Source organism: Poeciliopsis prolifica, unplaced genomic scaffold (assembly GCF_027474105.1).
Source record: "Poeciliopsis prolifica strain line A6 unplaced genomic scaffold, Auburn_PproV2 SCAFFOLD001, whole genome shotgun sequence".
NCBI lineage: Eukaryota > Metazoa > Chordata > Actinopteri > Cyprinodontiformes > Poeciliidae > Poeciliopsis > Poeciliopsis prolifica.
This window is the reverse complement of record NW_026562376.1, coordinates 24,478,889-24,505,488: the sequence shown is the minus strand read 5'-3', so window position 1 is coordinate 24,505,488 and position 26,600 is coordinate 24,478,889. Positions and strand designations below refer to the sequence as shown.

Genomic DNA, 26,600 nt, shown 5'->3' with positions numbered 1-26,600 from the left:
GAGACCATAGCTTCAAAATGGAAGGAAATTATACAGACCTTCATCAAATCTCGTCTAATCTGACACCCCAAAATAAAATCCATTGAAACTAACTCCCTACTGAAGGGGCAATATTGTGTACAATTAAGTAAATCTTTTGTAGGTTTACATCGTGTTATAATGTTATGTCTTCACCTGTAGTGTTGTTTTGATTCTTTCATACATCTTTGAGAAATCCTTTAATTTCCTACAGCAACCATTCAGCTGTGTAGAACGCCTGGGTGGACCTAGCACCGCCTTCCTGGACGAAGCTCCTCCTGTGAGCTGCAGTTGCCAAGATTCCGAGGTTCCACCCCTCTCACCCTCTCAGCTCCTTCAGACTAGCCAGAAGAAATGAGCAAACACCTGATGGAACCAAGCATATGCTGAGCTCATTATAGGAGTTATTTATCAGTGCAACTCTGGTAAAAGCATTGTTAAATGTTACTGGAGGAGCCACATGACTTCTGGAAGGCAAGGTTTCATAAGGGATGGGAATTTTTTAAAGAGACGGAGGCCCAATTTCAAGGTGTTAAATTACAAAGCAATATTTCTTCTAAGCCATATTTGAAATCTATATAATTTTTTAAAAACATATTTTTAACAACCATTTAAACATAGTTACTTGATTGTCCTATAAAATGACACTGTGTCTAGAAAATTACATAAAATTGCCCCTTTATAAATGTTTTGATTCAATATTTTCTGACTTCCAGAAAGGTGATCCAATAATAACATGGATATAAATAACTACTCCTGAGGTGCCTGCCGTGGAACAGAAGCGGTTAAACAGTTTGTGTTTTGACCACTAAGCTAGCAGGGCACCAACCAAAAAAAAGCCTCCAGACTACAACATGACATTTACACTGGCACCAGCCTGAAGCTATCGCTGACATTTCATATGGCAAATCTTCTTATTTGTCATCATTAATAATTTTCTTAGTGTGTAACAAACATTAGCGCTTGCGATAGGGGTTGAATAGGTTTCAGGTTTTCATTTCACATCTGAAAACATTGGATAAGATCCTGAGACGTTGCAGACCACCATTCAGATATGCAAGATGGATTTATTTGAAGTTGACCTCATGTTTTGCTGGACCCAGAGTTCCCCCCGCTGCCTCATTTACCTTAAATAAAACATGAAGTGTGTTGTAGAGAGACACTGCTGGCTGACAGCACATCCTAGAAGTGACGTTATTGTTTCATGGGTTTCTCTGCTGCAGTCTTCCTACTCTTTCCTCCTGAGTGTAAACATATTTGCACACTCTTCAATGATGCAGCAGCTGAACTGGGAAGTGTTGCTGACCTTTCCAACTCTGTCTTGGAACCTAATTTCCTATTTAATTGTGAATGTTTTTAACAGATTTTATTGCAGTGTGCAAACATCAAGTCAAATGTAACATAAGTATGCTGCATAACAAATTATGAAGTAGGCATGGAACAGCACGACTATAGGACCTTGAAAAAGTTTTTTTTTTTATGGGAATATTTGCAAAAATAATGTATAACATTATCTAATAGCTTTGACCTAGATTGGCAACAATTTCATTTAAACCGGTAAAATTATATATTATTACAGTGATGGTGTAGGGCATTTTTTTTGGTTTAGTTTTGGTATAATTGATGGATAGTCAGTGAACATGTGTTGAGTCACTGTTTCATACAAATTAATTTCTATTGATTAAACGATTTTAGAAAAATCAGGAATGGAATTCTGCAAGTACAGAAATTAGTTTCAAGTCTGTTTTAGGTGATGGAAAATGTTCTAAAAGATTTACTGTTGTCTATTTTACGGATTTAGCAAACTAAAGTAAAAATGTATAACAAAACCTCAGCTGAATTTACTGAGTGGACTTATTATGTGAGTAAACCACACATAATTAATCCACTCATTCTGCTCTTAGGGACTTGAACCAGCTGATCTGAACAGATGGTTTCAACATACTTTTTTTTTAAGTGCAACTATCACAAAGACCTGTCCTCGAATGCAGAATCAACATTTTTTAATTTATTGAACAGACAAGAGAATTTGACTATAAAAATAATACCTTGTGTTTTTTTAACTTGTAGGTCGGAACAACGCCATTTTACCTATTTTAAAATAGATGTTTCTAGAACTGACTTCTAGATATTTGACAATAAAATGTTAAACAGGTTGTCGTGGAGAAGCAGCAATCCAGTTGAAGGAAACCTTGGACAATTCACTTTGAGCTAAAATCAACTTTACCCCTTACAGATGGTGTGGCAGAAACTTTTAGTGACCAAACCAAGCCTGGTGTATGTCTGAATGCTCACAAAGACCAAAATAACATAATGTGTAAATAACATCTATGGTCCCATTGCCAAATTATTAGCACGAGGCAGGACAGAAAGCTAAAGTCGCTTCCTAATGTTTGGCATGGAGTGCAGTGTAGGCTGCCACCATGATGTCACAAACCTTAAGGTGTAAACCAGCAGCCAATCACGTCTCAGGAATGCCGGACTCTCTTCCTTTCCAGGATGCACGAATGCCTTACCCTGTTCTCCAACAGAATCCTCCACCTTCTTCCTTCCCTTCTCCATCAGCCCACAAAAGTACCACCTTTTTTTATTTATGTAAATATCTAGTAAAGTTTGACCCTGTGATCCACCACTTGAGGTGGCTTTTGAACACAGACTGCCCTTTTTGGGGTTTCCTTCTGTCACAGTGACCCACACTAAACCAGCTAATGCGATTAACATAATTTATCTGGTTCTGCTTAGGTGTGTTTCAATAATTTTTTCCTCTCAGCACAACAAAGATATGTACTCCAGTTGTGTGTTAATTGGCTCTGAGAGCTCGGTACCTTGCATGTTTTTGGGTGTGTTTCCTTTCTCTTCTCCTCTCTGATAATTGGGCTACACAGTGACAAGTTGGCTGATCGCTATAGTGATGTGCGTATGTGTTTTTCAGGGGCGTTATTAACCCAGTGCCGTCCACTAAGAGCAGCCGCTCTGCGACGTTGCAGTGCGTTCACGTGGCGGAGGGACACAACAAAGCCGTGCTGTGTGTAGACTGCACCGACGACCTTTTGTTCACCGGATCCAAAGGTTAATGCTTCCAGTTGTCACTCCTCTTGGTTGTAGCCGTCACATCTCTCATCAAGACTCCATTCATGTCTCCATGTTATTCCCCTGTTCATTTATTAGTGCTTGACTCCTTGTTAAGCTGTTATATAAAGGCTGACAGGGTTGAAGGCTGCAGATAAATGAAGTAATGAAACAAAATTACTTTCTGTGTAAAAGGAAAATTCTCCTCCCGAAGAGGCTTTTCAGCATAATGAAAAGAGACGTTATTATAGAACAGCTCACTCTATTCCCTCTAATTATTAACGGTGAAAGCGTTGAATGTTTTGATCATGCAACAGTGTGAACATCAATATTTGCTGCATTTGTTTTTTAATCTTGTAGTTCTGATGATTTAAAACAGTGGCAGCATTAACAGATTTGGATCCTCTTGCAGACCGAACCTGTAAAGTGTGGAACCTGGTGACGGGTCAGGAAATAATGTCCCTGGGAGGCCACCCTAACAACGTGGTGTCGGTCCGCTACAGCTCCAGTCTAGTCTTCACCGTCTCCACTTCGTACATCAAAGTGTGGGACATCAGGGACTCGGCCAAATGCATCAGAACTCTAACGTAAGCAGGATGGTCAATGTGTTCAATTTCTGCTAATGGGCTTAAATTGGAGCTAACTTTGAAAACATTTAGTGCATTTAGCTTCTCCTAAATAAAAAATTTCCAGATAAATTACAAGACTGTAATTTAAGTAGTTAGACTTTTACTTTCATCTTCTTATTTTAAAGTGGGTGGAAACTGTTTACTCAGCAGAATTGTTTCCCCTCCTCCGTCTTTTTTTTTTTCTTGGACAAAACATTATTAAGCAAATGGCTTAAAGTATATAACAAACGATTGAATGCATGCATGCATAAATCCACATTTGAATTGTTTTGAGCGTCTTCCCACGTTCTCATGACAAATGGTTTGATTTAGCTTCTGCAAAATACTATGTCGGCGTAGCCGTTTAGTGTTGGTGGAGCTAAGGTTTATGATTAGTGTTTTAGGGTGGATATCTTTTTTTAGGCAGATATCTTTTTGCTTGGCGGTGTCCATCACTGTCCCTTGTGCTGCTTGAAAAAATTTGAACATGTTTGCCAGCAAAAGGTTTTAAGAAATTATCCAAGAAACTTGGCTAATATGTGTTAGAGCAACATTTAATTTAGCCTTGGGATTAATAAAGTATTTCTGAGTTGAATTTAATATCAACCGTCTCACATGACAATCCCATGTAAGAAGTTTGGGGCGAAATATGATAGAGCCTGTTTAGTGAGCTGAAAATTTTCTGGTCACAGATATTCATCAGTTCCCATCTCTGTGTCCAGGTCCTCTGGTCAGGTCAACATTGGGGATATTTGTGCATCTAACACCAGTCGGACGGTCACCATCCCGTCAGGGGAAAACCAGATCAACCAAATTGCTCTCAATCCCAATGGAATGGTTCTGTATGCTGCTGCTGGAAACTCAGTTCGGGTGTGGGATCTGAGGAGGTAGGCTGCCTTTACGCTTCTCTTCTAATCCACTGATGTATGTTTATTTACCTTCTCAGGACGTCCACATGCATATGTGTATCTAAAATAAAGGCCTTCTAATTTAGCCTTTAATAAAGTTATCCCAGCTCTTAAATTTCATGTTGGCTGGACTATTTAATCTCATATATTTAGTATTTTTTAGTTTTCTTGACAGACTTGTCAAGAAAAATAATCACTTGTTTGAGCACTCTGTGTTTTGAGGCTCAAACAATTTTCTTCTCCACCCCATAAGACTTGCACCTGGAATCGTAAGGTTTTCTCAATACAAATAGATGTCACCTTTTTTAGATTTTCTTTCCAAAAATTAAGATTGGTATCAATTTCTAACCACTTCAATTATTTATTCTCTGTTGGTCTTGTAACACAGAATCCCAACAAAGTACTTTAAAATTTCAGGTGGTAGTGTGACAAAACATGGAGACATTTAAGAGACTTGAAGTTTGATTGTTTTCACTGCTTGAACAACTTAATTCAGACTGAAACTGAGACAGAATCCAATCTTCAGCCTCCATCAGTCACTGTCAGCTGCCTGCTGTTGGCTTTGATGGATTGCCTGTTTATCCATTGTTGGAAAATAAACTCTGCTAATAGCCGTCACCTTGAATGAGTAAAACAACACAAGATGGAAATATGCTGTCATTTTCTGGGCGCAAACAGCCAAACTTGTTCTCTGAACTTTAGGAGCGAGCTATGTTTTACAAAGTGTGGTGTATAAAGCTCCTGCTGCGTTGGTGACATTTTCCCCTTTGTTATATGATGAATAATAATGTAATCAGGTTTTCTGTTGGCTGTCTCTTTGTGGTTCTGGGAGGAACAGTTAAGTGGCATTATGTATAATTTTTGCTCAGATTCGTTTCCACCGGAAAGCTAACGGGCCACCTGGGTCCCGTCATGTGTCTGACTGTGGATCAGTCTGGAAACAACCAAGACCTGGTGATCACTGGGTCCAAGGATCATTACATTAAGGTGGGTTTCTTTGCTCGTAACGTAACACAGTCTAACTTGTTTTCTTTCTGACAACTAGTGTTTGGTAGAAAAAAACCTATAGATCCAAAACAGTAGCCAGTTGTTCAGATGTCTGTTGCTGTTGCAGTTATTCGATGTAAGTGAAGGCTCTCTGGGGAGCGTCAGCCCTACGCACAACTTTGAGCCTCCCCACTATGATGGTATCGAGTCATTGGTGGTCCAGGGGGACATTTTCTTTAGCGGTTCCCGCGACAACGGAATCAAAAAGTGGGATCTGGATCGCAAAGACTTACTGCAGGTACACAATGCCAATCCCTCAAACAATTTTTTCAAGAAGCTACTTTAAAATAGCTGCCTGAATGCTGTTATTATGAATTGCACCATTAGAATAATAAAATGTGTCATTGTCATTCATAGCAAGTCCCAAATGCTCACCGTGACTGGGTTTGTGCCCTGGGCATCGTCCCCAGTTCCCCGGCCCTGCTGAGTGGCTGCAGAGGAGGGGTGCTCAAGCTCTGGCACACAGACACACTGGGGCCTCTGGGGGAACTCAAGGGTCATGAGAGCCCCATAAACAGCATCGCTGCAAACAGCAGCCACCTGTTTACAGCCTCCGAGTAAGTCCAGCACACACGCACACACGCGCGCACGCGCACCCACCCACGCACGCCCACGCACGCACACACGCATATACACACACGCACACACACACACGCACACACACACACACACACACGCACCCACACACACACACACACACTCCAAAACTTGCTTTGGCTGCTGTGAGCTTAGAGAGTCAGTTTTCTGTGAAAGAGTTTGGACCAGTTTGTGTGAAATACAACGCATGCTGCCACAGTATTGCTCCATTTTACATTCTGATACTTTTGATTGCTTCAGTTTTTTAACCACTTTTTCAACATCTGAAACTACTGAGCTACAGAGTGAGGGATGGGGAAAAAAATCAAACAATAATCAGATTTAGTTTCATGTCACAGCATCCAACTCATAAACTTGTTGCATATATTTCAATGTTATTATTATAAAGTTATCTAAAATGCTACAGGGTGAAAAATTAGCTCAGCTGTTAGCCGGTCTGCAAGCTGAGCAGACCGGCTCTGATTTCTCTGCATTTCATGCAAACACTGTAGCAACATGTTAGCTCAAGGCGTTTGTACAGGTCTGTGTGTATTATAGACTGTGTGTTACATTAAGGAAGCCATATTGGATTGTGAGGTCAGAAGAGGCGAAAAACCTCAAATTTTTGCTGTCAGAATTCCAGATTCAGTTCTGTTCATTTTTACCTCTTCAAGCATAAAAATGGTAGTTACACCACATCCACTGATTAAGTAGAGCTAGTAGAGAAGACCTTTCTTTGTGTGGTTTTGTGACAAAAGACAAGACATGGAGCTGTAGCAGGTTAACATGAACTTTAGCATTCTTTCCATTTGTCTGAATTTTTAACTCCATTTATGCTCATTTGCTTTCTTGCGTCATAGCGACCGCACAGTGAAGATCTGGCGCGCCCGCGGCGGACTGGACAGCAACTTAGAGGGCGTGGACAATGCAGATGAGGTGGCCAGTAACTGAGTGCAGTGCCACCCGCCTGTGTTGACTCCAGAAGGATATAACTGCATTCTGTGACGCTGCTGCTCTTGCACTTTGCCCTCAAACATCTTAACCCAGCGCTGACTCTGAATATGCTCACTGTCTTGGCCAAACGATCGTTGACTCAGCCCAAACTCGCTCAGTAATCTCATAATCTCTTAAGGTACTTTTTTCATTTCAATGTTCGGAACGGCTCCGTTTCAGGTTTTCCGCTGTACGAACTGCAGCTTCTTGAGTTTCTCTTGATTGTCAGTTTCATTCCAAATCTCAAAAGTATTCGCTGAGACACACTCTCGAAGGGGGTTACTGAGTCAGAGAGGGTGCAAAGACGAGCAGCTGCTCCCCGCCTGCATCGAGAGGATTCTGGACCGCAGAGAAAACCCAAGCATGAACTGCACCATGCCACGCTGTGGAAACGTGCCATAGACTCCGACTCTGTCCACTTGCAATTACAGTTTCAAGGAAAAACACGTTTTCTGCTTGTACCGTAGAAGAGTAATCATAGAAGCTTGTACTTTGAAAATAGACACAACGATACAGGTTCTAGAGTAACTGTTTAGCTCAGCATAATAAATCCTGTTCCATGAGACAAAATGGATGAACTCTGACCCAGAAACAAAAGACTGTTCTCAGATTTGGGAAGACTGTTGTAGGAGGAAAATTTGGTAGATTTAGAATTGATAGTGATCACTTTTTAGTTCATTTAGTAGATTTCTTCCACATCAGATTTCTTCCACACTGTTTCATCTCAGCTTTGCTGTTGAGTAACAGCTTTAGTCCACCGATCAAATTCGTACAACTTATGCAAAGTTGAGACGTTACCACTAATATGAATGATATCTGAAGCTACATCAACCTTTTTTTAATTTAAAACAAGTCATCATGTCTCGTACAATTTTGGAATTTTAAGCATTTTCTGCATCGATTTCTTTGGTTGTTTCTTTTTCTTCCTTTTTTTTGAATCCCATTTTTACAGAATGCTTCCCCACTATCAACGTTGAGACGTTTGTGGTCAATTTTAAGTCTTAAATTTTTCTGAAGCTTCGATCTGCCGGTCCAGATTTGAGCTTCCTCCAATTTCTTCTGTAAGGACTGCAAAACTAGAACGTACAAAACAATGTTTGTTTATGGGGTTTTTTGTCTTTGTTTCTTTCTTGTACAAAGAACAAAACAAAAAGCAAAATCATTTTAAACTGGACTTAACATCATCCACTAGCAACAGCACCGTTAGCTTGGCTAGCATTTCTAAAACCAGTCTCCATGGATATATCCTAGAGAATGTACATTAACTATTTGAAAAACGACTAACTTTGAGTCTTCTCTCATTTGCAGCAGCCAGAATCATCCAGTTTCAGTCAGCCCCTCATTTTTCTGAGTGTCTAAGTAAACTGCAGGCCTTTTAAAGGGCAAAGCTCTTAGTTTTAGCCTCTTAATGTAATGAGAAGAGTGCAAATCTTCTTCAACTTTGTTGAACTATTCCTTTAACACTTGAGCACTTGTAAAAAAAACAAAACCACGATAACACAGTTAAGCTTTGAGGCTAATGTAATTGTTAAATATGAGCAGGTTTAAACTATAAACACACCACCTGTTCTTGTGTCAATGTGTGACAATCTGTGAACCACGCACTACTAGATTTTGTCTCGTTGCTACCGGTGAGTTCCACCTGATATCATGGCCCTACTTTCTGTAGATACTTTACTGTATGTTTTTGTTTTCGTTAGGAGAAGAGAGGTCTTCAGTACGATGACCTGTTAGGGCCATCGTAGGGAAGGAAAAAAAAGAGCAAATTACTCATTTTTAGATTAACTTCAGAAATTTACCAGGAAAAACAAAAAAAATGTTTTAAAAGTAAAAAATTTGTTGTGGAAAAAACTGTCACATTTTGCAATTCTCAGAAATTAAAAAGAAACAAGGAGATTTGAGTTACAAAATTTTAACATTGGCTGCAAAAAAGAAAATACTTAAGTTTTTTATTTAATCTCAAAAATTTTCTAGAAAAAACAAGGTAACATTTCTGAGATTAAAAAGTTGAAATTTTCATTTGAAAAGTTTTTTTTAATGAGGTGAATAAGAAATCTTGTGGAAAAAACAAGTAATTGACTTCCTTTCAAAAGTCAAAACGGTTTAGACTTTTTTCTAGAAAAATTCGGAGATTCATCAAAATTCCTGAATTTCTGTAACATTTTTTGACTTCTCATGCTCAGAAATGTCCTTGTTCTTCTAGATGGTTTGAGATTTTTTTGGGCAGAAATGTCCTTTTTTTCCCCGTCTCATCTACAACGGCCCCAACACGCCATCGTACTTCAGTTTGTCTCGTTCATCTCTCCCAGTTCTGATCCTTGTGGCTGAAGGCTTCTGGCCTCTGTTGTAATCTCTCCGTCTGTCTCGGCTGTGCGCCTTTACTTATGAATGTTGAGTGGAAAAGCAGCTGTATGAATTGTTGCATTTCATATCTGATGTTTGTGAAACTTGCATATATAAAAATGTAACTGAATGTTGGCGCTGTGAGACCGCTGATCTAAATCCAGTCTCACAGCAGAACCAAGAGGACCAGACTTAGCAGAAGGATCAACAGGCAGCATTAGCAGGAGTTTTCCCTCCAACTACAGTTATTTTACGTTTTACGTTTTTATTTTATTCTGCTTTTTGTTCCTTAAATGGAGGTTTAGTAGCCATTCCCCAAATGGCAAACTGTAGCGATTCTAATGTCAGATGCCTGATGAGAATAAATGCCATCTGTCAAAAACACCAAAGCATGTGTGACTTTTCTGCTTGCTTAATTCAAGGCTTAAAAACACATCAAACATCTTGTATAGATTTAAAACTTGGTATCATATTTTATTTCTCAAAGTGCTGTAGTAAAGGTCTGTGACCAGGATGGATTCACGGATCCAGTGCAAAGGTCTGGGGGATTTGATTTGACCAAGAAGGGATCATGTCGCATTGTAATGAGGAAATATTATCGAAAACACACAAAATGGAAACGGCCTTTATTATCAACTGAACAGTATCAACAGATATGAAGGTTCACACAAAATGTGTTAGTGTAAAAAATTATATATTCTCACATATTATGTTATGTTCTCACATATTTTCTTCAATCCTACAGTTTTGTTTTTGACACTTCCTGGAGTATTTTAACTTGTTCCTTGTGATTGGTTCTTTATGATCCCAGCAATACACCGATTGGATGAAAACAATCTGTCATTTGCTGGTCGTGTGGTTCATTTTCATAGACTTTACATACTGCCTGTAAACTAACTCTGTAAATTTAAGTTGTAAGCTTAACCTAAGTCGCTTGCATTGACTTAATTTTGTGTTAACATAAAGCAGTGGTTCCCAAAGTGTGGGGGAAGCGGAAAGCAGTATGGATGAAAAACAACCCAGTTACACAAAAGAGTTTCACTGTAAAGATGGTTTGTAGTGTGTCAGTGTGAAATAAACTTCAGTGGAGTTTGTAAACAAAATAAGTGTAAAGCTTTATGTCTGTTTAAATTATGTGTTTGTGTGCCCAGTTTATTTTTTTGTGTATCTTTTTTGGGGGGATTTTATTCATAAGGGACCCAGAAAATCTTTGGGAACCACTGACTTAAAGTAAGTTGTTTGCTTTTAACTTACTTTATATAAACAAAAAGAAACTCAGTCAATTGCATTGTGAAATTCCACATGTTTTGGGCCTTCTCTGTGTTCTGTACATGAGGAGTAGGAACAAGGTTGTTATCCTTCTCACCAATAAATGACTGAGACACACAACACAATATGAACCTATGGAAATGAGATGAATGCCACTGCCATGTAGACATTTTGTCCTTGTCTCCTTATCAACTTTTCAATAAACTGTCTGTCCACCATGGAAAACCACCACCAATAAACATGTGACCAGGAACCAATGGAAGAAGCTGAGCACTTCTGCTGAATCTCTGAACTTAACACACTTAATTTACCTTGGGCTCAGGTACATCAGCTGGTGGAGGCAGAGTGATGCTTTGGGCTATGTTCTACTGCGAAACCATGGTTACAGTCACGGATGATGCTTGACATGTCCCAACAGTCATCTCAGTGATCTTGGGATGTGACTGCTGTTGTCCAGACAACCTACCAACAATAAGATTTCATTGTTCATCTTATTGAGATATTTGGAGGTAACCATAACCACCACGAGAAGGACAATGATTTTAAGCATACGAACCCATTTTTTTATTTTAAAGCTGCATCAATCTCAGTAGATTGATGCGGACGTTTCATTAGGACTGAAAGTTCTACACTTATTTACTCACTTATTTCAAAGATCCAGTGAAAATAAAGTTTTAGCTCCCAAAACTAGCTACAGACCAGTAATGTGAATCTGATGTCTGAAGGCTAGATCTGTCCCGACGGCCGCGTTCTGTTCTCTTCCTCTGTGTCCACTTCTTTTGTGTCCACTAAAAGAAGTGGACACAAGGTGGCAGTAGCAGCATTTACAGAGCCAACCAGGAAGAGAACGACAACATAACTTTGCGTTTTTCTACGTCTGGCCATCAGAAGGCCGAAAAACAAAATCAGCAACCATCCCTCATGCCCCACTGATCAGCTTCCACTCACAACATGTGAAGCAGAAGTAGACACTGCACCTATACTGACACTGTAAACATTTCATTTTGTTGAGTTAACTGAAACACACAGAGCCAGACATGAATAATTAACCTGATTTCAACTTCCAGTCAGGGGAATGAAACATCCCAGCCTTTAAATCCTCGTTTAAAAGCTTTACATAAGCCAAGTTATTTTGCAATAAATGTTTCATAATTTTGAAGTAAAAGAGAACTTAAGCCAACATCAAAGTAAAATAAGAAGCTTTAAATTATATTTGAAACAGACTCATGTGATACTGATGCACAGTGATTGTAAACTCTTGGGGTTATTCAGGTTCGTAGTTAATATTTGCATTTGTTCAGGTTGTTTTCAGTCGTGGTAAAAGGAAAGTGCATCCTCTTTAAAATGAAGGATGTTGCATATGAAAACGTGGGAAAAACACAAAGACTTAGTGTCACACTGGAGAACAAAAAAATAAAGGGAAACAGGTGCAAACTGATCATTCAGTCTTTATTTTGGGTGACTGATGCAAAACTGATCTTATCAATCTGCAAAGCAACTCTTCAATCCCTCCTGTGATGTTTTGTGACAAAACTATTAACTTTCTTCAATCTCTTTGGAGTCTGAGTCAGCAACACATAAAAGCACTGATTATTGTTTCATGTTTTTCAGCAAAATAGGACCGGAATATGACAGGTGATCTTACGACACGTGACGGAGTCAGTTACATATAAAGCAAATCGGTATCAACTGAAATCGGAATCGATAGATCAGGGATCTTAAAGACCTGAGATCAGCCAGTACATTGCAATCAGTGCATTCCTAAAGCGAAACCACTTAGTATTTTTAGTTTTGACAGCAAACTCTGAAGGATTTCTCAAGCAATTGAACGATTAAATATTTTGGTAACTGAATCAACTGAGATTATACTCTCAGCTCTTTGGGAATAACTATGAATTCAGAAATATTTACTGCTTTTAAATTTAAGCAATTTTCTTTTCTTCTCTGTTCTATCAATTGTTTGGCTTCTACCAGAAATATTAAGGATTTTGATTATGGTTTTTATACATACATATTACCTTCTTTTCACAGTTTTATAATTAGGAGTTTTCCTCCCGTCTGAGGAAATAAGTGGCTAATTTGGATATTCTGGCTCTAAAATGTGCAGCAGAGTCTGAAGCTTAATGAACATCTCAGGAGGTCACCAGGATCTGCTCCATAAACCTGCAGCTTCGTCTGGCAGATGGCACCAATCACCGGCCACCTGATGGGTTAAACACTTCGGAGGATCATTTCCCTCAACGCAGCCACAAAAACAGGTTGTGTTGCACATTCATCTTGTTTGTCAAGGCACTCCACCCTTTAGGGACACACATTACACAAATTTCTGATGTTCTCAGCGATGGCAAGCAATCTTTCTGAGATGCAAGCCTATTTATATCTCTTTTTTTTCTCCTCAAAAAAACAGAATAAGCTGCTTTTTCATAAGATGCAGAGATGTGCACATTTTACCTCACAGAGAGAGAGAGAGAGATGCTGAACTACCTCAGCAGAAACTGGAGTTGAAGAGGCCTTGACAGGGGAACCAGAGCATGAGAGAAACTGTATGTTTCTGCGCTGTGCTGGTTTTATGAAGTGATCAGGCCGTGACGCGGTTTGTCTTTAGAGAGGATGCTTTCTTGATTCATTCTGACGAGGACAAACAGAAAACTACTGTTCCACAGCACACACCTCTCCTGCAGGACAACATGACAAAAGGGGAGGGGCACAAACAATTGAAAGACAACACCACAGAAGAAGAAATGAAAAGGAGGGGCTTCCCGCTCTTAAAGTGACAGGTGTTTCAGTCAGATATGAAAGATACAAATAACCAAAAAAACTTAACTTATCATTTGTCCATCAAAATTATTAGATGCTTAGCCAGTTAGCATAGCTTGTGGATGTAATGTAACTGTTGAATTGTAACATTTGGAATGTTTGTGGCATCCTGCAGACGCTAGTTAGTTAGCATGTTTAGCTCTGTCAGGTCTCTCATCTGTGACAGAACGGTAAGCTGCATAGTCTGTATCCTGTCGGTTGTAATACGAATGAATAAGTCAAATTAGAAAACATGGAGGACAGTTCTTAGCAAAATTGTCTCCATTGTATATGCGTACATTTTCGAAATTGGTTGAAATTTAATCAACTTGAGTGACTTTCAGCTGTTCAATTTGAAACATTTCTTCTCAAAAACGGATTCAAATGCACCGAAATGAAACACGCAAAAAATATTCTGCCGCTTTTACATTCCAACAGCACGTTTTATCAGCGTACCTTTTAAAGACTTGGTATGTACATGTGAGTAATGTCCTGCAAGTCGAGCGCTGGTTAATGGAGGACGGATGACATGCATGTTTATCTCAGGGAGGTTCTGACTGGAAGAAGGAAACTGATGAGGCAACAATTATATGAACAGCTGGAGCAGCTCTGTGCCCCACTCATTTCAAATCTGTTTCTTGGAGCAAAGTCACGAATACACTAGAAAAAGGTGGAGGGAACAAAAAAAAAAAAGAGTCGCACAGATAATTGGAGAAAAAGTGTTTTAAGCTGTGCTTTGTTGGAAGAGAGAGAAGAGTTATTTGACTTGGCCACAGAGGAAGTGATCAGACGCCTCCCCAGACATGTAGCTCATTTGTCAAGTCGCTTCACCCCAAAGGAGTCTGACTTTGCATTCTCTAAGTCCTCTTACTGCTCTCATTTTTGCAACTGGCCACATCCAACACCTCTGAATCGCTCCCTGAGCCGCTGCAGACCGCTGATACGGCACTTGTTCTTCAGACGGAGGCACTCAGCAGCAACTTTCTCATTTTGGCTCTTCAGCCACGTTGATTTCAGACGCGGCCTGACGGTCTGCTTTAGTTAATGAAATAAAGTGTTATATGTTTTATTCAAAGACCTCAGGAGTTTAATCTCACATGATGTGAACCAAACAAATGAACACCTGAGGACAAAAAGACGCTTTAAAGTGTCAAGAACCTGAGCTTTCATGCAATGTCTCTGGTGCATTTTCCCAATTACTTCAAATTTTTCAACTCAGTCTCATTATTATTTCAATGAACAAGTGTTCAGAACAGATCAGCAGATCAGTTCTGGCCGCTGGCGTAAAACCAGAAGAAGATCTCTCCCTGTGCAGACTAAACCCTAAATCAATCCTGCTGTCGGCGATCCCTCAATCGGAGGTGAAGACAACCTCGTTTTCATCTCGGCGCCGGCGAGATGGGGAGAGACTCAGGCTTCTGTCAGAATGAGTTTTTGAAGAGTCTTGAAGAGAAGCAGAGCTGATGGCTTCCAAGAAAGATACAGAACATCAGGAACAAATGCGAAATGGAATCGCTCCGAGCACATATGTGTTACTATACACTTAAATTCAGAGGGATAAAAAAAATAAAATCCCAAAACACGCATGTCTACGAGGAAAACACCAGGCGTACGCTGTCTGCACAGATGGAATAGAAAATAAAGAAATTATGCGTCTGCACCGTAAAGCAAAAGATTCTGTTCAACAAAAGATCTGGATTTTCAGCAACAATTAAACAAGTGACTTTAACTTTTGGATTAAAAAAAGTTAGGATTTGACCTCAAGCTCAAGCACAATTGGATTATGTGGCAATACAATTATCCAAAGCACACCAGAGGGCGCTGCTCTGAAAGTGTAAAGACAAAAAGAACGTCTTAAAATTGCCTAGTCAAAGTCTGGATGACTTTATGACAACAGTTCATGTTCAAACCCCTTTATAGTCAAATAGGCTCCCTTTGAGAAAACTCCCGGCAAATGGCGAGAAATCTCAACAAAGTGGGAGGAGCCAATAACATCAGAGGGGCGTGGCCAAGTTGAGCGGAAGGTTGCCGTATTTACATATGGCAACTCTTCCAACTTTTTTTTTTTTTTTTAAATAATAAAAAAAAGAGCAACCAGCAATAAATCGAGCAACCATTTTATATCGGAGACTTTTGGCGACATGAAAGCACAAATAAGATACGCTAGTGTTACAGAAATAATTTTACTTGAGAAAATTTGCATTTTTTTTTTTTTCATTTTTACTGCAGTGTGAGCTGCAACATGTGCTGGGAGTGAAACTCCTGATTTGATAAATTAAGCAGGTGCTCAACCTGCTGAGTGGACTGTCTGTCTGGATCCTCTAACTAATCCAAGATGGCGCCCAAACTCCCATAATTAGCTCTCAGGTTCATGCTGAGCTGGTTAATTGAGTTTGCTTTGCTTAGGTGGCTTTTGTCATTTGGCCACAGTTTGACTCTTTTTACCGGCCAATCATTTGGGTTTTTTTTTTTTTTTTTTTTTTTTTTTTTAGATAAGCAGCTCAGTGTTTTTATTTTTTTAAAGAATGCAAGAGGAAGCTTCAGGGGATGCGGATCCTCATGTGGTCTTTTAAAGTCCTTAATTACTTTTGCTTTATAAGCGCAGTAATTTTCACTTCCAGAAAATCTAGGACCGTAATCCCTTTCAGAATGTTCTGGTTTGGTAAAGTGATTCTTGACCGAATTTTCCTTTATTTCTAAAACTTTGGGACAAAGTGGCATTTTACAGCACGATCAAATGTCTATGCTTCAGTTGTTAAAAATTTCTTTACGTATCAAATATAACTTAAATTAAATTTGATCTCATAAGTTAATGCTTTGAAATTGGGTCTCTGTCTCTTTAAAACCTTCTGCTCTTTCTGAAACGCCACCTTCAAGAATTCATCACAAAATTCCATATTTGTTAAAACCGTCTCCATGTTGCTACATTACAATATGAGACAGATAATCTATGAAAAAATCAATCTTTTCAACTTCCACCCTTGACTGCTATTACCACTTGAAGAAATACATCTTTTCAGAAACAACCAATCAGAGCCGGGAGGAGGGTCTTAGAGCTGTCAATCTACGCTGCTAATTGTACTGATGGCGGAAAACTAGCTTTAGCATTTATAGCAGGCTATGTTTTGGTGAGCCAACTGTAGCAGACACCAAGGTGGAGAGGGAGAACATGAGTGTGATTGACAGCGCTAAGGCCCGCCTCTTGGCTCTGATTGGTTGTTTCAGAAATAGTGGTGTGTTTCTGCAGTTTGCATTGGAGCACTGGAAGACAGCAGAGGAACAGAGGTTTTCCTTTCTTTCATATTGTATGTCTTATGCTGTCATTATATAATGGTAATAAATGTAAAAAAAAAAAAAAAACAGTTACAAGCTGCAGCTTTACCAACATTTTCATTTTTATTCCTCCTAAAATGAACTTTTTACCTGCTGTCTGGCATGTCCACAAAGCTTTTAGAAGTGTTTCTTGTTTGTTTTTTATATGCGTGTTTGTTTTGGGAACTGACGGTCTGACGGGACTTCCCTGCTGTCCAACTGAATTCAGCCGCTTCTCTTCAGTGTTGCTCTATGACCTGGAGGGCTAAATAACTGAAACATAAATCATTTGTCTATATAACAACATAATTAAAAAAAATAATAAAATAAATAAATAACTGATCGACCGCCTTGTGTACAGTAGGATGTAGTTTAAACTGCGTTGTGACGTTTCACGTCAGTCACCTCTGAGTCTGATCAGCCGCTGGACCCGGACACGAGCCTCGGGCGGCTCTGACGGGTTCGGTTCGGGGAGGTTCTGCCATCTCTGCTCGCGCTCCTGTATGTGTGTCGGCACGTGCGTCGTCCCGCCCCCCTTGCCCTCCATCCTCTCTCTCTCTCTCTCTCTCTCTCTCTCTCTCTCTCTCTCTCTCTCTCTCTCTCTCTCTCTCTCTCTCTCTCTCTCTCTCTTTTTGTCTCTCTCTGTCCGGTGTTTTATTTCCGCGCTTCCAGAAGAAAACACCGGTCTCGCTTGGGCTTAGTTGCAACATTAGTTTTTTTGTTTTGTTTTTTTTAAATCAAAGTAATTAACCAGTGTATATATCTACATATATACATATCTCCTGTCTCTTTGTCCCTGCTCTCCTCTCCTCTCCTCTCATGCCGCTTCGGCTCCAGAGAAGCGGCTCCTCTTGACGGACCGAGCCGAGCCGAGCCGGATCCTCCATGAACATGGCGAGCATCGGGGACGCGGACCCCTTCACCGCCGCGATACCTGCCACCAAAGTTGAGCTGACTGTGTCCTGCAGGTGAGTGCGAGGCATATATAGCTATAAATGAGCATTTTGGGAAGATTTGCTTTGTGTTGCTGAAGACATTGGATGGAAACACACATCAGTCCGAATGTGTGTGTGTTCCAGTGAGGTGTTGATGATGCACAAACACGCATCAAGGACTTTTGTTTCTAAATTGTTTTTGATTTTTTTTTTTTTATGAAATCTTTCGGGCTTTTTTTTTAACCCCCTGCCGAGCAAATAGATTGATGACTGTTGGGAAACGGAGGGAGAGGGGAAGCAGGACTGATGCTCAATTTGTTGGAAAACTGTAAATCGGTGAGAGAGGATGATAAAAAAAAATTTTTTTTAATCTGTGAAACTCTTTAAAACCTTGCAGTTTGAACCGAAAAGCGGAAAAAAAAAAAAAAAAAGTAAGAGTCTCACAGCATTCTGGTCATTGGGAACACTTATTGTCCAGTTTGGGTCTGTAGATGTGGAACCGTTCTGCTTCCTGTGAGATCCAAACAGAAAACTCATGGAACTGGGAAAATAACAGTACAAATAGGCTGGGAGTTAAACCTGCATATTGAATCATATTCGTTTATTATTCCGGGTTTTATGGCTCATAATTACATCAGATATGTTATGATTAGAGCTGGATAATATTTAGATCATCAATTCAACTGAAATATATTTTATTCACCTCAAAGTGGAACTTTATGTCGTCGTAACTCATTAGTCAAGATTCTTCACACAGGTGTTGCAGATGGTGATAGGAGGAAGGATCTCCTGTAGCAGTCCGTGTCACAGCGACCTGCAGAAGCCTCTGTTTTTCCGTGACAGTCTCATGAAGACGCTCAGGGTTAGCCATCATTTTCTCCCCAACAACAGAGCTGATTTGCTGAAGCTCCCAGAGACGGAGTGAGAAACTGCAGTGAATTCTGAATTGAGTTTGATGGGAAAGGAAGCAAACGGTGCTCTGCTGCCATCATGTTGTCGCTGTGATCTGTCCGAAACTTCTCCACACGTCTAAATAAAATCTTAGCGGAGCAGCTCTGGATTCTGAGACAGACATGGATCAAGATCAAAACCAGAGGCAAAATGTGCCTCTGGTTTTGTCTGCTGCTGTACCAGAAGCAGCATAAAAACGCAGCAGTTGCAGCACTTTTGCTGCTGAACCTTTATGCGATCAAACAGAGCTGTTCGGACAGCGTTGTCGTCTGTTCTATTTTAGATGTCGAGATATATTTGCACGGATTTCCCTCAGATTTCGCAGACTGACTGACGCTTCAGCTCACAGAGAGCGGTGGGGAGATCACCACCAAGCGAAGAAATGAAGGAAGAAAAAAATCCAAGGAGAATTGCAATTCACATGCCTTGGAAATTTTACACAATTCATGTTCCCTTTAAGAGTTTGGCCTACAAATTAAAAACACGTGTTGTGTTTCTGTAATTGTCTTATTCCAAACACCACATGTCAGGAAAAATATACCTATTAACTGCAAACCACGTGTGAGTTGTTTGCAGTTAAAAAAAAATAAGTAAACTTTATTTTTAGTGGCATTAAATCAGTGAATCATTACTCGAGGTAACATCTCTGGTGAAAAAAACAAAACAAAACAAATCCTGAAAATGTCTGAGCAGAAAAAGTCAGCCTGGTAACGACCTTAATGGTTTGAGAGAGTCGGTGTGGACACTGCTAGATGGCACCATCTGGGTGTTTTTTTTTTTTGTTTGTGTTTTTTTTGAAGGCATAGTAGGAGAAATGTTTCTCTGAGCTGTGACTCATTTCAGTTTTCTAACAAACGCTGCTTTTATTCATGCGAGCGTAATGCATAAGCCCGGGATTCCACGTCCTCCTGACTGCGGATCCGATGGAAAATGGACAAAGAGCAGCCGAGCCGTTTTAATGGATGCAAAGGCATTTGGAGTCACACAGTCATTAGGCGATGTATTGTTACGGAGAGACACACTGCAGCTCCGGCTGCTGTGAAATGGAACCTGGAGTTCCATTTCTCCAGGAATGGAACTGGAGAAATAGATTGTGGGTAGAAATCTAGCAAACTCCAGGTTCCTCTGGTCCAACACACCTGGAAGAAATGATTCAATGACCTTAACACAGTCAGGTTCTATAAGGAGGGGTGTTCAAAATGCGGCCCGAGGGCCATTTGTGGCACTTGGACTTGTTTTGTTTTTCCTTTTTGTTGCGGCCCCTCGCAGTTTGGAACATCAAGACTGATACAAACTCGACCCGTCCAGCGCAGGTGGTTGACACAGACTTTTCCTAATCAGAGGGAAAATTATCACGGACATGATTTTCCTACAGTGGAAAACGTAAAGTACGACACAAACTCTTTGTCTTTTCACAACTAGGCTTTTATAATATGCTTGTTTTTAAAGTGGTTCTCTGTCTATAGAACACCTTTTACTAAGCTTTGACAGCAGTTTCTTTGCTGTCTTACTTCAAATGTTTCAGATTTTTAACAGGACACTGGAGACGGCGCCATTACCAGCCGCTGAGCGCCGGACAACAGAATCAGCTTCAGTCACGATGAACATGAGCTGGTTAGAAATGCTATGAATCATTTCAATTGAGACGGCTGTGAAACACCATTCAGCCTCCACTTGTTTTTATTATTACTATTATTATTCATCCTCTCAGTCCTCTCAAAAAGGCTGACACGTTTACTTTAGTTGCCAGTGTTGTCCTCTACACACCTGCATAAGTTACGCTGCTTGACAGACATGTCCATGTCCTCTGCGTAGTTCTACTCTTTTTCTTTTACAGTGAGGAAAGAAGCATTTTTAGCTTCTCGAGTTGTCACCTAACAGCCGCACTAATATTTCTTAGCCGTCCCAGCTCGTGGGCGGTGTGATTCTCCCACTCTGACGTCTCTGTAAACCGCGAAGGCGTTCGCTCCAGATAGATGCCATCCTCCCTCACTCAATGAATCGAGACTCGTCTCAGGGCTCCTTGCTCGTCGAAACCAGCAGAGCTAACAGTCTGATTTAACTCCAGCCTGTTTGCGCACGTAACACGTAGCCATTCGACCCACGAGCACCTTTGGGTTCTGGCCCCACACACGCAAAGCCGCTTCGTACATCCCGGCTGGTTAGTAAGCAGCAACCTTGGCAGGCATTTAGCGCCTCTGGATCAAAAGACCCTTACAAACCGTGGGGTCTGGGAGGCTGTGCAGGGTGGTGGGGGGGCGGATGTTTGTGCAGAGAGACGTAGGTGCTTGCAGCGGCGTGACCATCTACTGATCTGAGTGGTGCACAGCGTAGAGATAGCCGTGACCTTTGGACAGCTAAAGGTAGGAAGCGTATTCCTTCTGAGAACTGACGCGTTCCGATGTGGCTGCATTGAAGCTGGTCTCTGACCTGCTGGGAGGTTGGTCGATGTGTCACAGCCAGTCCTGCGCTTTCCCAAAGGAAGGTAAAAAAACAAACCAACAAAGGAGCTGCAAAGATTTCATTCATGGGAAAAGGGGAATTTGAAATGTGTAGGTCTGTTTGTGGACATTGGGATAGGATGGAGCCAGGGTCATTGGGATCGAAAGGTCATTTTCATTAAGGATTTTTGTGTTGGAGAAACATAGTTCAAAAGAGAAAACAGAGTCCAAAATTAGACCTGTCCCTTTTACAAACTTGTTTGGGTGTCATAATGCACTTCATGTGTTTCCTATTCACACAAAATAGGCACATTTTTATATGTATGATTGGCCTGGGTATCGCCATCCTGTGCTATTCTGCTTGATTAAAATCAACACTTTGGGTTTTCTCCCGTTCACTTGGATTCCTCCAATAGAATGTCCGCGCTGTCTGGTGCATCACGCATTACAGACAAACGTTTGGGTCAAATTCAAAATCTCCAGGAAGCAATCGTTTCTCGATGGAGTCCAGATCCTCTGGATGAAGCAGAGCGTTGAACAAGGATGGGGTGGAGTCACATGACTACAGACCGTACACATGGACTGTACACATAGAGCATTGTCTTAAGGGTACGTGAATACAGTCAACCTATGGATTGATATTTGGGTTATGTGTGAAATAATTCGAGCTCATTGTTCCTTGTCGTCTTGTTGCTTCCTTTGATACTTGCCTTAATTGTAAAGTAGGAGAAAACAGTGTAGATGTCTTTACATTTGCAGTTTGCAGTAAAATTGATACATTTTTTAAAAATCATTGTTTTTATAGTTACTGTCGAATCTATAAAAATAAGCAGGTGGTGGCTTCGGGAAATCAAACTGATTGCTTTCACTGTGTTTCTTTTATAGAATCAACTCGACCACCAGGACCACTCTAACTTGCCAAACCATATCAGACTCAGATAAAAAAAAAACCTCACAAATAAATAAATAAATAAAACAAGGGTTTCCAAGTCTTTGAACCCAGGAATAACTTTTATAAAACAAATAAAATGCTGGCACAGAGCTGAAACAGAGCAAAAGCAACAATGTCTTCCGATCTGATCAGTCCCAGTTGGGAATTGTAAACCACTTCAAGGTTCAGCAGAAGTAGTTCTAAGTGGTTAGTTTTTTTTTTTTTTTTTTTTTTTTTTTTTGAAGCAATCACTTGGTGTAATTAATGCACCGCCCTGCTGCTGGAGCTTCACCTGGTTCCCCCAGAGAGCCGCGGTGGCTCCATTACGTTCCTGACCGCCTCGCTCCGTGTGCCTCTCTGCTCCTCCGCCTTTCATCTTCTGCTCAGCCACTTACCTGCATCTCTCTGATTGCAGCACGGGGATTTGAAGGCATCACCATGATTAGTGTCCTGTGTTTGATGCTTTTCCGCTGAGGGAAGCAGGGAATTTAATGCAGATGTATTCAGAACTTTTATGAAACAAAAGGTGTCCAGAAGTCTTGTAGACTTGCATAATGCAAACCGTCTGCATTGTAGAATTCATGTAGGGAGTTAAAATTCATTCAATGTTGTTAATAGATTCTATATGTTATTACAGTATCTTTATTCCAGTTTAGGAAACATTTCGCCATCCACTGGTGGCGAAATGTTCCTAAGTCCAAACCTCCAACTCGGATGGGAGGACTCTCCATTTTTTCTGAGATGTGTGCTCCATGCCCAATAGGACTTTTGGAGACTTCTTTTAGCATCTTGCCGTCTGCTTTCAGGGTGACTTTGCTTGGATGGCCAGACCTGGGCATATTTGAAATTTTTTCCCCAGGTAGACTTTTTAAATAATTTTTCTAATTGTTTTAAACTCTTTTGAGAACATTTTGAAATACCGTACCAGACTCAGTGTCTGAGGTGTAAACAGGGCAAACCGCTTTCAGAGTTCTGACTAATGATATTCTAATCTTTCTCACTTTCTCTGAATCAGAAATTTTGAAGTTATTTTCTTCAGTTTTGTATTTTTATATATGCTATAAAAATGCCCTGTTTGTCGTAAGTCATTCTATCTTTTCCACATATCTATATTTGATCACTCTTTTTTTTGTTGTTGTTACATTTTTTTTATAGGAATTTTTCTAGCTCCATCCATTCAAAGCCAAGTAGCTACTTTTGTTTTGTTTTTGTTTTTTTTCAAAGAGCACATGAATGCATCATGCCCTGACGGATTGGAAGTCCCCCCCCCCCCCCCCCCTCCATCTCCTCACTGAGGTATTTAAAGCTGCAGTTGTTGTTTTTAGGTGGCTGTGATGTAACTGGTGGGACTTCAAATGTAATTCTGGTGTTGAGGAAGGATCGCTGCCGTAAATGTTTGATGAAGTATGAGGCACTCTGCTCGCACCGCCCCGCCGTTTTCCCAGGCTGCCCGTGGAGGAAAGGGCTTTTTAAAGTGTGACTCGTCTCTGTCAGGGCCAGGTGGAAGCCCTCGGGTGCAAATGAATCATAGGGAGGTTACCACAGAAGTGTGTGCTGCCTGCCCCTCCACCCCCCACCCACACACACGCACACACGCACGCACACACACACACACACACACACACACACACACACACACACACACACACACACACACACACACACACACACACACACACAAGCGCGAGCACGCACGCACGCACGCACGCACACACACACACACACACACACACACACACACAAGCGCGAGCACGCACGCACGCACACACACGCAGTTTTTCCTCTTTTCTTCTTGATGTCTTGTTCCCTTCACACTACCATACTGAATCAACTACAGCATTCCCAGGGTTATAATAGTTTTGGTTAGTTTTTATTTTGTTGTGACTTTTTTCTCTGTCTACTTCAGTTAAATCTAATGAGTTTTTTCAGTGTGTTTGCTAGTTTTGGTTTGTTATAATTGAGTCCTGATATCCTAGTGGAGCCGTTTTCAGTCAGTTGCTACAGCAGCGTCTCTGGCTGTTTCACAGAGAGCGAGAAAAAAGAAGATGCAAAGGTCTTTGAGTTGTTCATCTGTTTTCCTGCTTTATGTTTTCTTTGCTGTGGCGTAGTGCACTAAGTTAATAATACCCACATCTCCAGGTCTTATTGGAATGAAGTCGTTCTAATGGATGGTAAGCAAAAGAATCAGTTACCAAAAATGTTTTCTCAAGTTCAATTTTATTTATTTATTTATTTTAGTTAACTATAATGACCTTGAGTATTCTTTTGTCTCGGGTGTTTATCAGTTGCCGGCGTCTCCCACTTATCGCTCCTACACAACCTCCTGGACCGTCTGCCAGTGACACAAAAAAAAAACAAAAAAACCCCCAAATATTATTGTCATGTATTTAAGGTCTGAACGCTGGAGAAGGGCCAGTGGGCGTTGTCTGACAGGGAAGCAACAGAGCGTGGCATTTCACCATCTGGGCCACACAGGGATCAGCACAACACGAGTGCCTGATCTAGATACATCACTAGCCATCAACGGTCTGAGAAAGCTCGCCGCTTGTTACACAGGACAGGCCGTGCGACACGGCGCTCGCCCCGCAGCTCTCTCTCTTTCTCGCGCTCTCTCTGTCCTCCTGCTGCGTCTTTGTGGGTCTTGCAGTAGAGCACGATATGGACGTAGTCAAGCTGTTGCGATTGCTGTCTTTAGGATTACAAAGACCCGTCCTTCAGAAATGCTACGGTGACGCGACAAACTATTTTCCCCGCAAAGTTTTTTTTTTGTTTCTTTTGTCCTGCTTTAATTTTTCGGTCATTCATAAATGCTTCCGATAACCAAACAAATTCTATATTTGACAGAGATGCAAAGGATTCGGATGATTGAAGTTTGTTTGTGTAACTTTCTCCGGGCCATTCCGAAACCTCCGGTTTTGACATCCGCGGGAAATGTTCCACAAAGTCAGGATGTTTTCCCATCAGTTCTTAAGTGCGTTACGTCAGAAGCGGTTTTCATCTTGTAACTCCCCCTCAGACGCTTTTCTTCCCCGACTCTTTCTTATGAAAGAACGACGACTCCCTCATGAAGCGAGTGGAGGCCTGCAGGTCTTTGCCAGGCGCTCTTGGTTCTCTGCTGACCTCTTGGATGACCTCCTGGATGACTTCCTGGACGACTTCCTGGACGACCTCCTGGATGACTTCCTGGACGACCTCCTGGATGACTTCCTGGACGACCTCCTGGATGACTTCCTGGACGACCTCCTGGATGACTTCCTGGATGACTTCCTGGACGACCTCCTGGATGACCTCCTGGATGACTTGCCTGCGTCCTCTTGGTGTCATTTTGCTCCGGCCGTCCAGGCCTGGAACGGTTCGCCGCCGTTCTGTGTTTTCTCTGAATGTAACTGATGTCTCTCATGCCGAACAACCGGCGTCTTTGCAACCCTTTAAAGGCTGACTGATGAAAACAAATGGACCTGTTTAATATCTGCTATTGAGTTATTTTTGATCTGAGGAAGAAGTTAAACACTAAAACATTCACAGCCCTGGCAGATATAGGGTTAAGATTCTCTTTTTATTTTACTTCAATGTCTCTTCTGACTTGACTGAATTTTAATGTATTTGTCTGCTGTCATTTTAATTGAGTTAATCGCAATTAATGACGTTTTAATCAAAAACCCCATGTGGACAAAATATGCCTAATTTTCAATTCAGAATCTATTTTAATTGCTAAATTATTGAATAAATCTACAATTATTTTTGAACCATCATTTAGGTTATTTAGCTTTCAGGTGTTAAAGGAAATGTCTGTGCCGCTACAACATGTTTAGCATTGAGATGCTATTTAAGGCTTGGATAGCCCTGCTAATAGGCTAACTGCTTTTAGGGCAACTTGAACAAAGCAATAGTCTTTTGCACGGCTCCTCACTTTGTTTTTCAAACACAAGCGAGCCTCCAGTGAGCCAAGAGAAAAGGTTTGGTCATCCATTGCTGCAACCATGCAAATTTAAAGTTTCAGAGTGGTATCTCTTTGTATGTAAAAAAAAAAAAAAACAAACAACAAAAAACAAACAAGCAAACAATAAAAACTCCTCAATCACTAAAGACAAATCATGTCAAACATGTGCAAAGTTAGAGACATGGAAAGTTCTGGTCTGCAAATATGAAAAGGATTTTTCATTAGATTTATGGGAGAGCGTCAGGAATTTTCAGCGTGTCGTATCTTAAAACGTTATATTGTTTTATCTTTTACGTGCGTTTCAAACCTGCACACGCTTAAGATGATGGGCTTCTTTTGTTTGTGGAGGCCGGTGAGAGAAACGGCTGAAATGTTGAAGCAGATCCCTCATTGTGGGAAACATTAGCTCCTGCGGGACGGCCGGTCACCTTTCGGATATTTTTTTTCCCCTACCATCCTGCTC

At 40.8% G+C, this 26,600-nt stretch overlaps 2 protein-coding genes across 8 annotated transcripts in view; both read left to right on the top strand.

Moving 5' to 3' along the window:
- The window catches only part of kif21a (kinesin family member 21A), a 45,224-nt gene extending 35,273 nt beyond the window's left edge, over window positions 1–9,951 (top strand). For all 7 annotated transcript variants that reach the window (XM_055027153.1, XM_055027144.1, XM_055027186.1 and 4 more), the window contains 7 exons: window positions 2,951–3,087; window positions 3,500–3,674; window positions 4,418–4,582; window positions 5,473–5,590; window positions 5,718–5,888; window positions 6,008–6,207; window positions 7,087–9,951. In XM_055027153.1, coding sequence (XP_054883128.1) covers window positions 2,951–3,087; window positions 3,500–3,674; window positions 4,418–4,582; window positions 5,473–5,590; window positions 5,718–5,888; window positions 6,008–6,207; window positions 7,087–7,177 — 1,057 coding nt within the window. In that variant the 3' untranslated portion in view covers window positions 7,178–9,951. The remainder of the gene's footprint in view (window positions 1–2,950; window positions 3,088–3,499; window positions 3,675–4,417; window positions 4,583–5,472; window positions 5,591–5,717; window positions 5,889–6,007; window positions 6,208–7,086) is intronic.
- A 7,669-nt stretch (window positions 9,952–17,620) lies between these two features.
- LOC129358182 (copine-8-like) overlaps window positions 17,621–26,600 on the top strand; it is an 82,534-nt gene continuing 73,554 nt past the window's right edge. Inside the window, exon 1 of the mRNA XM_055027062.1 lies at window positions 17,621–17,907. Within this exon, the coding sequence (XP_054883037.1) occupies window positions 17,825–17,907 (83 nt within the window). The 5' untranslated portion in view covers window positions 17,621–17,824. The remainder of the gene's footprint in view (window positions 17,908–26,600) is intronic.